Raw genomic sequence first — 13,363 nt, forward strand, 5'->3', positions numbered from 1 at the left:
CTTTCAGACACATAGAATGGAAAAAGAATAAAATAAAATGAATAATAATAAAAACTCAGACTTTGTGGCTTGATTGGAAGTGAAGGGTGGTTTTACATGACGAGGACAACCTGAGATCACTCTCTCTACTTGTGTGTTTAGTGACTGGAATACTGGAGAGAAATCTAATGAAAGTAATTTAACTGAATGGGACACACAAGAGGAACCCAAAAACACCAATTGTTACACATGATATGAACAGAAAATGCAATTAATGGTTGTGGCCGTCTGTCGTGACATGACCATAGATAAGGACAGCTCTTGCTCTTCTGTCCAACCCAATAACTTGTTGTAGAAGTGAAGGACTGAAAAGGTTGTGTCATCTGGCTGTGTAGGTGACACTTTTTTTTTTTTTTTTTACTGGAATGCCCGTGTCATTTCTGTAGCAGTGGGTAGTCTATACTTTTGTAGTGTCACTTATGTTAATTTACTATATGTATGATTGGCAGCGACATTACCAATACACCCAGATTTATTTTCGTGGGTCCTTGGAGGCCCAGCTGCTGACAGTTTTCAGGTGGGGAACAGTGGAAGGATATTGGTGGCTGGCAAAGTTTGTCAACGTGAGAAATCAGAGCCAATTTTCAGGGAGTAGCCATCTCAGTAAACTGGCGGTCACTGTTCTGCAGTATCAACAAACATCACTATCCGCTGGACCACCAGCAAAGTACAACCTAGGGAGGGATCTTGTGGCAGTGGGAAAGAGGGAATCTGTACTTGGGATCTGTCTTCTGTCTTCCTATAGTACTGATCTTCCTGGATTTATGTGGCTTTTCGTTACTTGTTGCCTCGTACACAGAGGGACAAGGCTTTAGTTACTGCTCTCCACAATGCAATGTTCAAGTGACATACAATTTTGGTCTGCCAGGAACTTTAATTTCAACGAGTACTTGATCACAGCCCTGTACATAATTATATAAATATATTTAAATCTTGTAATTTTCAGTTACTGACAAAACATAAACAAAATATACAATACTGTAACAGAGATTAGTTTATTTTTATTTTTTTTAACATTACACAACATATAACTAAACAACATTTACAAACTCCAAGATACAAACAAACATGGGTTACTGGTGGGAAACACATTCTACTGGTAATGTTGGATTGTGCTTCAACAAATTGTATTTGTTTGGAACTCTGTATATGTTAATTACAAACAAAATTACTATCACTTAAAAGTTTTTCATGAAAGGAAGTGTCACAGTTTTAGAGCCGTAACAAAACAGTCTTATTAAGCAAAAATTACACAAAACAAAACCTGAGCAATGTAGACAATGATCATGATTCTTCTGGAGATTTCTGATGCTAGTCATTACTGTGATCTGAAACAGAAAAAAGTCCAAAATGTTTAGAAGTGCATGTAGCAGACTGATCATACTATATTTTGCAGAATGCCCAAATATTTTTGTGACATTGTAAAACAGATTCATAAAAGTTCTTTTTCTTATCTTTGCTTTATCAATGCCTTGGTCATAGAAAGAACATGCGAGACATATATTTTTACTTATTCCAAACTTGTAACAAACCTCATCCTTTCTTTAATCTGTTCATAAACATTGCTATTAAGTAATGCTGCAACCATTATCACATTTCCCAAAAAGGAACACTAACAAACAAGCTTCCTCATTCAATGAACAGGTTCGCCCCCCCCCCCCCCCCCCCCATAGTTACAGAGAGAGTCCCGAGGTTACTAAATACTATGTCAGAAAATATCTTTTCTGTCAACAGTCAGTCTAAGGCTACCTATTAACCACTACACACACACACACACATTCTTAAGGAAACTAGTCACTGGCACATGAAGCAAGAGAGATCTGAGGCTTCCAATAGACTTCAGATCCCAATTGTGACCTGCTGTTGTCAGGCATCCTAGAGGACAAGCTATTCATAATCAAAACTAAATTTTATGTTTTTGCAGGGATTCATGTCCTATGTATTACAGTCAGCATTTATCTTATCTAGAACGAGTTTCAACTTTTCCACGATTTGGCAAATTTCATTTTATCACTTGACTTTGTTGCCAAATGCCCTTTCTCACACCACAGTCTTCAAGGTAACCATTTCTCATGTATAAGGTCCTCATCCACTCAATATTTACTGCACAATGACATTGCGTCAATGTACTGTGCAAAATACAAGGCCAAGAACAGTACAATATTACTGCACAATATTTATGCGTGGGACATCTGTTAGAATATTGTCTTTGAAGCAAACAAATTGGCACTCTATGATGTAGGACTTACATGTATTGTGGTTGCAATTGCTATGTGATGCAAAAAGAAAAGAAAGAGGAGGAAGTGGCTATGGGCAAAATAGTGTATTTCTGTAATAAATAATTTAAACTTCTGAAATGAACAAATGAGCAGTTGCAGTGATATTTCCCTGCACTTAAGCATTTTTGTTGGATGTTTCTACAGCTAACAACTGAATAAGTACTAAATACGTCATCAAAGTACTCCCTGAATGACCTTCAACAGATGATTCCTTTCATCTGTCTTTCCTGATGAAGTCATATCCATATGGCACGACTTTATTAGTTGTTTGCATGTCCTCAAATCACAACGTTTTGGCTGGAATTACTGTCCATTATGAAGTATCAACCTTACATGGCACAATATATTGCATAGTATATTTTTAAAACTCTGCAGTCTCTTAATATATTGTACAATATCACCCTTATACTCTACAGTATATTGCAATGTATTTCACATGGGTCTCCAATCATTAATAATAAATTAGTGCACAATGTACCTCAATAACAAACATTACTGCCATTCAAGGCTGTTTCTCCCACAAACACAAAGTTTATCATTCAAGTTCTGCCAGACAAACTTTAACTCGCATTCCTTGGAACATGCCTAAAAGCTTACTTTCTCTCATTTCTTCTCCCTTTCTCTAATTGTTATGGGCTGTTTGTCCCATGCCAATCTCTGCACTTAAATCATCTTCATTATTTTTATCTTTTCACAGATGTAGCTGCTCTTCTGTATGATAGAAATAAATCTCCAATATTAGAATATCATCAATGATCTCCAGCAAACAACTTTTAATGAGGAATGGTGCTCTGACAATTATAATAATATATAAAATCTATTACGTATTAACCCACTGAATATAAATGACTGAACTTCCTCTTCAAGCTGCAGTTAATATTTCTCTTGTTAACATAGCAACAATTGTGGGAGTGGCTGATTTGTCACATATGCAAAAGGCCCCATGAAAATAAAGCAAGTTACGTGCAAAGCTGAGAAACATGTCTACACTATCAAGCAATGTCGGTCTCTCTGTTAGTAGTCTGATAAAGTAAGGAGTATTAGTTTCCTCCAATTACAAGTGACAGTAATACAAGTTCTACAGCCAAATCCAGTTAGGATAATGATATTAAGTCATATATCTGCTGTAACTGTCTTCTAAGGATGTCATCTTTCTTACTGCAATGGAAGTTTTATTTTACTTCAGTGTAGTAGGTACTACTCCCAAACATGACTCAATTAAAATCTAACTTCTGTATTGGCTCTGAGCACTATGGGACTTAACATCTATGGTCATCAGTCCCCTAGAACTTAGAACTACTTAAACCTAACTAGCCCAAGGACATCACACAACACCCAGTCATCACGAGGCAGATAAAATCCCTGACCCCACCGGGAATCGAACCTGGGAACCCGGGCGTGGGAAGCGAGAACGCTACCGCACGACCACGAGCTGCGGACTAACTTCTGTACTGATTATTTAGAACCTCGACGGTTAAAACGGTATTAATGTAAGACATTGTCACACTTAATTATCTAGTGCTGAAGTACACAGAACATTCAAAAATTAACTGAAGACAGTTATAATCTTTTTACAAGTTATTATTTCTTCTAAAAATAGAGTAAACACATTACTTACTTTTACCATCACAAGCCACAATTTTCACTTTGTCAGCTTTTGCAAGATCTTGCACCTCACGAAATTCCACATCGTTCAGCATAAACGTCCATACATTGTCACAAAAACGATATGTATTTAATTTCCCAGCCTTAAGACAAATGAAACAAAACAGAAAATTAAAAGCACTGAGGATCATATTACATAAGCTGCACAATTTCTTTGGAAAGACTGTCTCATACTATGTGCAGGTTCTTAAGAAAACAAGAGACTCATTTTAGAGATCAATAGATTAAAATATGATACTCAATAAGCTGTTTTTGAAATATCCCTATACATTCTTACTAAATAGAGAAAATACTCAGCATGACTACTGAAATTTAGAAGGTGATAGTTTATCCACATGTTACAGCATATCAATGCATGCCTTACTTAATGTCTGTTTTCAGTCGCTCATGGTTTTATGGAATTACATATGCTTCTCACTTCTCAGAAGTCCTCATTTACCTTAGTAATCTTATTGCAGAAGTAATAAATAATAACATGGAAAAGATATGTTGTTACTCACCGCACAGACAGGCAGAATGAAAAAGAATGCTAAAAATGTTCAGATTTCAAATAAGTCCTTCATCAGATAAAGAAAACACACATACATTTACAGAACTACAACATACTAGTACACCGTAATCTCCAGGCTCTAAGGCTAAGGCAGTTGGGCAAAATTACATTGCCCCTCTGACAGAAGGAAAAAATACAAGCCTGTTAAGTGCAGCAAAATATCAAAATGATTACGAACAGCAAGAGTAGTGCTTATTAATCAGACCACTTGATCACGAACTTTGTGGAGTTAAAGTCAAGAGAAGACTGGGCATAGACTGTTCAAGATAATTTTCAATTCAGGGGCGCAGAAGCAAAATGGTAGAGGAAATGTGAGATGTGCCCAGACAAGAACAACATTGGCTATTTTATTCTGACCTGTGCTGCCAATTATATTCTCCAATTATTGATGCAGCACTTTTTAACAAGAATGGCAGCAGATATAAAAAGACTTCCACAGTAAAGTTGGTACACAAACTACCTACTGGCAAAGTTTAGTGGGCTTTATGACAGAGTAGGGGTGAAATTTCAGTAAAATAACTGGATCGTGATAGTAATTTGCATTTGGATCTTACACTAACTGGCTCACTAACACATACACTATAGGACTCACACAATTAGAAAGCAAAACAAGGACTTCAAAACTTACAGCTTCATACTCAGACGGCGTAGCTGATGTAATGAGGCAAACTGTACAAAGTTAAACATCTACAGATCTTGAGCTGCTACACTGTTACAGAACTGTCATACAAAACTGTTGAGGCTTTCGTGACCAACTGTTGGCTTAATGCCTGTTTGCCTGTTGATTTTGTCTTTGAGTGTTTAACTGAAGTCTGATTAAAAAAATTCTTATGTTTCTACAGCACAAATGGCTGGTTTTGACGAAGGTTCACACTCCAGGTGGTAGACTGATATCAAGTCCTATGGTCAGAGATTATATGTACCTGTCACACCAAAGTTTGGAGCCTTTCCCTGGTTATTTCTGCTGTGGTTCTTGCCTTGTTACTTGCAATGGTTATTTGCTGCAGCACTGGTATCCATGATCCATTATCCCCAAAAAATAATCCACTAACATATCCTGTGCCTTATCCACACACATCCCAAATCCTCCACCAACCCCAAGAATTGGCTGTAAAGAAATGCCCTCCTTGTCACCCAATATCATCCCAGACTGGAACAACTGAAACATATTCTTCATCAGTGCTTTGATTTCTCTCATCGTGCCCTGAAATATGGGATATCCTACTCAAGATAGCGGTGAAGTATGCATGACGTATGCCTGCTTCTGTGTGTGTGTGTGTGTGTGTGTGTGTGTGTGTGTGTGTGTGTGTGTTTTTCAATTTCTGAAGAAGGCTGTGGCCTACAAGCTCAATATGTAAACAGTCTTTTCATTGTACCTGTCCACAACTCAATGTCATATTTACGGTGAGTAGCAATGCATCCTTTTCATAATATTCTTGATATTCCAACTTGGACTTTCCATTGTTTAATCTCAACATGTACTTTCTGTAATAGCTTCAGCTGGCATACATTTTTTATCATCCGAGCAAGCAGCAGAATGTTTACCGGGGATCAACCCCATCAAATACATTATGAGGAATATACAAAATACTTTTTAATGCTCTAAGTTAGGTCTTAGCAAGAAAAATTAAAATAAGGGCCCAACAAGACTAATGTTCATTCCCATTTACAACACGACCTTCAAGAAATTGTTCCTCAGTGAGTACCATGTTGGCAGACTGCTGCATTTCCCCAATAGTGTGCACAATGTTGGCTGAAACAACAGATAGCTAGTAACATCCAGAGGTATCTACCTGCTTGCAGTTGTAATCACAAAGCCAAGAAATTTTTCTGAATTTTTGTTTTCCACTGTTAATTTCACGTGTCAAAACAAGTAAAATGTGGTATATGGAATTTACATAGTAAGTAAGTGCAAAAAGATTATTGCTGGTTTCAACATGATAAAAACAACAATGTAAACAGATAGTTTAAAAGTGGTGCCTGGATAGCCCTGCACCAACTATATAAGGCACTCAAGTGCAAAAGTACTTGGCAGAATGAAAGGCACATGAGTAAATAGTAGTATTAAGTATAAGACCCTATGTGCAAATGAGAACTCAGAATAATAAGTAATATGTGACACCTATTCCAATCAATTAATACAGGCAACTTCCTCAATTCTTCAGGGCAAAGAAAGATACAACATACCTTGAAAGTTAGCCTTGATTTCACTCTTGTTGCTAACGCATTGTTGATTGATTTGTCAAACTGAAGCATCACCTTAACGGCAAGCTGTGGAGATATTTGTCCATACTGAAAGAGGAAACACACAGCACTATATTTCTATACAGGGCATACTGTACTGTTTTGTAAAACCAGTCATGTTACAGAAGATACAAACAATAACACTCTTCCATGTCAAAATAATCTTTTCTTTGGATGCTTGAATTTAAATCTGAACAAATTAATAACCTGCATATAATATACAAACAAGAAACAAATTATGTAAGACCGAATAAAAAGAGAACAGCAGAAAATTAAAACAGTAACACGATGTGTGAGTAAAATTATCAAAGCAATATTTTTTTAAGGCTACCATGACTTGTTCCATATCACCGAAGGCTTTCCTTGAGAGGATCTGCAGACAGGTTTATTGACTGAATGAAAGAATGAATAAGTTCAAATGATTTATATCTTTACAAGCCTTACTATTTAGTGTGAGGTTCCAACAATATCTGTAATCCTTTTTTTTCTTGTCTACAATAAAGCTTTTGTTTGAACTTCCTCCTGTTCTGTTCCTCTTCAGTAATACATGTGTTTCAATTCTATTTGGTCTTCTTTGATGTACTTCTCTTAGGCATAGTTAGGCAAGCCACTTGAACCAATTTGACACATCCTGGAACTATTTTATTTCTGAGGTTTAATTTTCAATGTCAGTTCACCATTACTGGTATACGATTAGAAAAATATTTCATGAATATTTTCTTTCTATCTTTATTTCCTAATCTGTAGAATACACCTGATGAGGATATTTGGTTTGTGGGGCACTCAACTACGTAGTTATCAGTGACCGTACAAAGTCTCAATATGTGCACAGTCCAGTCTCGCCACTTTCCAGAATGATGAAATGGTGTGGACAACACAAACACCCAGTCTCCTGGGCAGAGAAAATCTCCAACCTGGCCAAGAGTCGAACCTGGGACCCCATGATCCAGAGACAGCAATGCCAGCCACTAGACCACAGGCTACTTGGTTTAGATCATATGAAAATGTAATTTTAGAGCACTAGCTTAAACAAGATGGTTTTCATAATCACATTACTAAAATAAAAAAATAAAATAAACAAAACATATTTTGCATGTACCAATAAAGCACTGATACCTTTTGGATACCACACTAATTTATCTTAAAAAATACAAGTGCATAATGGTCAGTTGTTTAAGGAAAAGTAAGTATACTTCATTTCTTGTCAAATTTAGTTCTTAGGGCATGATGTGTCTTCAAATTCACCAAATCCACTACATAAAAGATGACATTTTAGACTCTTTCAATCTCTTGGATAAATTTCTGTGGAGACCACGCTGATAGGTTTAATTGCTTTTTACATTTTACAGATATGCATCTGGGCGGACATCGAAAAGAAACTTTAATATGATCTTGTTCAGTAAAATGAAAGTTCAGAATTTCAATCTTCATTCTATTATTCATTTTGTCACTATGCGATGGACAAGCAACAGAAGTCTCTTAGACAGATTTTTGTTTTAAAGTTTCTTAGTATTGCCTGACAAGGTAGACAAAAGGCAAAACCAGAATGACAGTACTATCGTACTACACCCAAGAAAGACAGACAAATAAAAAACATACTGCCCAGTATTATTAAAAGTGGATCAGTACCATGCTGAACATCTAGCATCAAGTAAACACTGAATGGTGCATTTCATATTATGGTTTGAAATCTGTTATTCTATGACTTATCTAAATAAATCACTGCAAGTTTGAATTTCATTGCTTTATTTATTTTGTAAAAACCTACATGTACATGAATACTGTGCAATTTACACTTAAATGGTGTGCACAGGTTTCATCGAATCACTTTCAGACTATTTCTCTATGGTTCCTCCCTTGAACAGGTAGTCAGAAAAACAAAAACTTAAGTCTTCCCATGTGAGTTCTGATTTCTCTTATTTTACTGGGATGGTCTTTTCTCCACATGATAGTAGAACCCAGCAAAATACTGTAAGATTTTTAGGGGAAAGTTGGTCATTGAAATTTAAAGGTTCTCTCCATAGTAAGAAATTTCTGTTTTAATTACTCCTGCGACAACTAGTGTGTCATATCCATAATGTTCTTCCCCCCTTTCTGCCACAATAAAAAGCGAACTGCACTTCTTTGAAATTTTTCGATGTCATCCATCAATCCTATCTGGTAACGATCCCCCATGCAGCAGTATTCCAGAAGAGGATGGACAAGTGTAATGTAATGGGGTTCTTACATCTTCTACATGTTCTGCCAATAAAACACAGCCTTTGGTTTGCTGTCGCCACAATATTATCTCTGTGACGCTTCCAGTTAAAAATTTTGTAATTGTAATACCTAGGTATTTAGTTGAATTGACAGCTGTTAAATTTGTTTGATCTACTGTGTAACTGAAATTTGACGGATTCCTATCACTACACACATTTTTTATTGTTTATAATAGTCACTTTTTACACCACAAAGATATCTCATCTGAATCATTTTGCAATTGCTTTTGTCTTCCATTAGCTTTAAGAGATGGTAAATGACAATCTAAGAGTGCTGCTCAGATTGTCTGCTACATCATTTACACAGATTAAGTACACCAGAAGACCTGTAACGTCTCTAGCGGTACGCCGGTTATCATTTCTCTTTTATTCAGTGCCTTTCTGTCAGTTACTTCAGACTGTGATCTTTCTGACTTGAAATCACGAATCTAGTAGCACAACTGTGATGATCCTTCATAGACATGCAATTTGATTGGGAGACACCTGTGAGGAATCTTATCAACAACTTTCCGTAAATGTAGAAATGATTAATCAATTTGAGAGCCCCTGTCAATAGCACTCAATACTTGGTGTGAATCTAATGTAGTGTGTCCTCTTTACATTTTGTCAATCACATGCCAGCATGCGTTTAATCTTGTGCTTAATTCCTTAAAGTATGGTTCAGATATATTCTTCATTGGAGTGGGGAACCAACTCTCCAGTAGTACATTTATGCATATCATCACTGTAATAAATAAGTGTATTACTATATATTTTGGGTAAGTAAGCCCACTTACATTCTTTCAATATTTTGCACTCCATTTACAGATGTAACCTTTCACAGGCCTATGCTATCAACAGCCCTTTCCACCAGCTATAAATTCAATCACATTCATAACAACGTACCTCATCCAACCGGAAAGAAATTTTCCGCAACCACCTTTCTCATTGCACACAAACTACTTTGAGCTGAAATATGGCTGTACATAATCACGTTATAATGTTACTTCCCACTGCTGCCAAAAATTATGTTTACTTTTATTGACAAATGGTTTTCTTTACATAGTTCTTGGAATGCACATTTCATCCAATTGCACATACAATTTAGCAAGACTATTCTAGCACAGATAAAAACTAAGACCTTGAGACATTCGTAGATAATGGTTGGCCAACGCTGTTATTCTATCTTTTGCTTTAAAAGTCGATTTCCTTGATGTCTGTTGCTTTATGTCATCAGAAGCCAACCAGCAACTTTTCTCATACAGTTTCCTTGCCATACTCTTAATTGCAGAAGTTTATGATCTGAAGAAAGTTTAGTTGAATATAAATAAAAACACAGCAAGAAATGCTACTGACCAATACTGTAAAAAGTGGAGAAACAAGAAATAAACTTTAAAAAATTACTTAGACGACTGATGTAATCTACAATACTCTGAATACATTGCTTACAAACTTACACCACAAGATATTGACCTAATTTTTTGGATTACTTCATGCCTTCTATTTTTTGATGCTGACTGGCATTCAGTTGAACAGTAAGTTGGACATATGTGGGAAATTCCCAAAACTACCATCAAATTGCCTGATAAAATTGGCCTAACAGTACAGGACTGAACCAAGCTGATACTGTCAACCCAATTTGACAGGTAGTTCTGCAGCCACACCAGTTGCAGAATTTATACCTGCATAATTTTTTTTGAGTTGCACTTCATAGAATTCATGATGACGCAAACTACGGAAGTGGACATCTTTTCTAATGTAGAAATTTCACTGTTTTCTTCCCTTTCTTAGTGCAGAAAATTGCTTCCTCTTTTTTTATGAGAATAAAATGGTGGTGGTCTTTACTGCCCACTATATTGCTCGGTTCTGTCATTTCAATATTTCTGAAGATGCGCACTGAAGAACTTTTCTTTCACTATTAATCTACTTTAGCATCAAATTTCCCTTATCATCCTTTAAAGGCATTTGACACCACTTACAACCTCCTGCAACTTTTCACAATGATTTTCTACCTCCTCTTCAAAATGAGACCACATTGATTCAGAATATTATTGAGCAGTATAGTGATATACTGATCAATCTTCTACTATTAGCTTGTCTTTTTTTTAAAATGTATAACCTGACCCGATCCACACGCCTGAAGGTTCTTCTTGTTGATGGAATCTACAGAACAGGGTGAACAAATTACTATTCCCATGGAATTAATTCTGTTAATCTTTACAAGTTGAGCTATTCATTCAATCTGAGGTTCCTCCAATGTCCACTATACTGTTTTTAATTTCTTTGTTTATAATGGAGAGTCTTCAACTGAACTTCCTCCTGTTTCATCCTCATTGGTAACAAGTGTCCCGATCTTAATTCTTTTTGGTTTTTCTTCCTTTTTTTCCCTGTAATTCTGCTATCCACACATCTCTGGATCATAAACTTTTGTAATTTATTGTCTCTAAATAAAAGGTAATACAGGCAAGCAATTTTCTAAGGTATACTTGTGTCTTTAATACAACTGGCTGACAGAGAACACCTGGCCAGCATCTCTTGTCCTGGGGTCTGAGTGACATGCCCTTTTTTAACCCAACATTTTTAGTATGATGGCATTTTTTTATTGTACGTATGGTACATTGTTAACATAAGGGTGGCTTTTTGTGGCTGTGGATATAGTGGAAATGATTTCAGCTACATAGGTAAAGTGGAAATAATTATGTACATCCTACTTCATAAATGGCTTTTAAATTTCAGATAACTACATGTCACTTTTGGTGGGTATTGTGGACTTTATTGAAACTACAAAGGTCAAGTGAATTGATCATTACTAGCAGTTGTGGCTCTTTTTTGGTGAAGTTGCTGCTCTGTCATTAGTTGGGATGATGGAGTTATGTTTAGCTTCACAGGTTCAGTGAAATTATTGACAGTAGTAATTTTGGTGTTTCTTCTTGTGGATATCACTATTTTTCATTGGTGAGCGTCCCACAATACTCATTTTAGGTGTATAAGTCAAGTGAATTTTTCAATACCATCAGCTAATGGTTTTTTTGTTCTTTATTTTTCTCTTGAAATTGTTATTTGATCATTCTTTAGTATCACGAAGTTGAGTTTACTTACATAGGATAATTAAAGATGACAACACCAATTTCCTGATATATTTGGAGGGTTTATATAATATGGATTAATCCATTTTTGACTTTGGCCTATGTAGAAAGTACGGGATCTGTCATTACTCATGTACTTGATTGTAAGCGGCATTTTGATGGTAGAGCTAGGCATCCCGTACGGGGCAGACAGGGACCAGGTAGAAATCGCAGTGTGATACCAATCCCCAAAACCAACAAGTTCTAGGTGCTGTCATTCCCTTACACTCAGCCTGAGAGACTCAAGTCATCTATTTTGGGGAAACCTGTTTTGTCCTGTGTCAAGAGGAGGCAAACACAAAAGGGGAGGGATCTATTAGGTCATCGGGGTAGGTGTCCATCAGTCACAGACAGTTTTAATGTATGGCGAATGATGGTATCCCTTAGGGAACTGGCAGCAATGGACAGGAAAGGACACCAGGTACACTCAGGGTGTATGCCTGTGGGCCTCATTCAACATGTGAAGAGGCTATTCCAGCATCCACTGAAAGACCAGCTGCAGAGAGTGGTGCATGTTGGAACAAATGATGCCTGCTGTCTGGGCTCCAAGGTCATACTTGGATCATTCCAGAAACTGGGAGAGAAGACTAGCCTTTTGCATGGAGTTTCAACAAAACCCACTATTTGCAGAATAGTCCCCAGAATTGATTGTGGCCCCTTGGTTCTGAGTCATGAGGAGGGACTGAACCAGAGATTTTGAAGATTCTATAACAAGCTGCGCTGCAACTTCTGAACTTGTGCCATAGAGTTGAGAACTGCGGGGTCCCCCTAATTGGGTCGGGTGTGCTCTACCAGCAAAGGTTACTACCCAGGTAGTTGGCACTGTGTGGGATGCACACCAGCCTTTTTTAGATTAGGCGACTCGCCATCAAATTCAGGTAACAATAGCTGTAGGAAACCCAGAAGTATCAGTGGAAGATCGAAAGAAATGCCTCCTACAGGTGAGAGTATTAAAATCCAGAGGTTAACTGTTGAAGTATTCGCAACAAAGTGGCAGAGTTCAAAGCACTCCCGAAAAGCAGTGAAGCTGACATAATACTAGGTACAAAATGCTGATTGAAACTTGAAGTTAATAGAAGTGAGATTTTTGGGGAAAATGTAAGTATATGGTGAAAGGATATGCTAATGAGAAATGGAGGCAGTGTATTCGTAGCAGTAGACAACAAATTCAAATCCACCAAGACAGAAATTGAAGCTGCAAGGCAATTCAGTCTCCAGTCGACA

The 13,363-nt window shown here is 36.9% G+C and overlaps 1 protein-coding gene across 1 annotated transcript in view; it reads right to left on the bottom strand.

The window, feature by feature from the left end:
* Nucleotides 1-1,010: 1,010 nt before the first annotated feature.
* Nucleotides 1,011-13,363, bottom strand: part of LOC126484784 (transcription initiation factor IIA subunit 2) — a 28,813-nt gene continuing 16,460 nt past the window's right edge. The window contains exons 2-4 of the mRNA XM_050108384.1: nucleotides 6,721-6,825; nucleotides 3,937-4,066; nucleotides 1,011-1,367 (exon numbers count right to left, since the gene is read on the bottom strand). Of these exons, the coding sequence (XP_049964341.1) occupies nucleotides 1,351-1,367; nucleotides 3,937-4,066; nucleotides 6,721-6,825 (252 nt within the window). The 3' untranslated portion in view covers nucleotides 1,011-1,350. The remainder of the gene's footprint in view (nucleotides 1,368-3,936; nucleotides 4,067-6,720; nucleotides 6,826-13,363) is intronic.

The sequence above is a fragment of the Schistocerca serialis genome, chromosome 1 (assembly GCF_023864345.2).
Source record: "Schistocerca serialis cubense isolate TAMUIC-IGC-003099 chromosome 1, iqSchSeri2.2, whole genome shotgun sequence".
NCBI lineage: Eukaryota > Metazoa > Arthropoda > Insecta > Orthoptera > Acrididae > Schistocerca > Schistocerca serialis.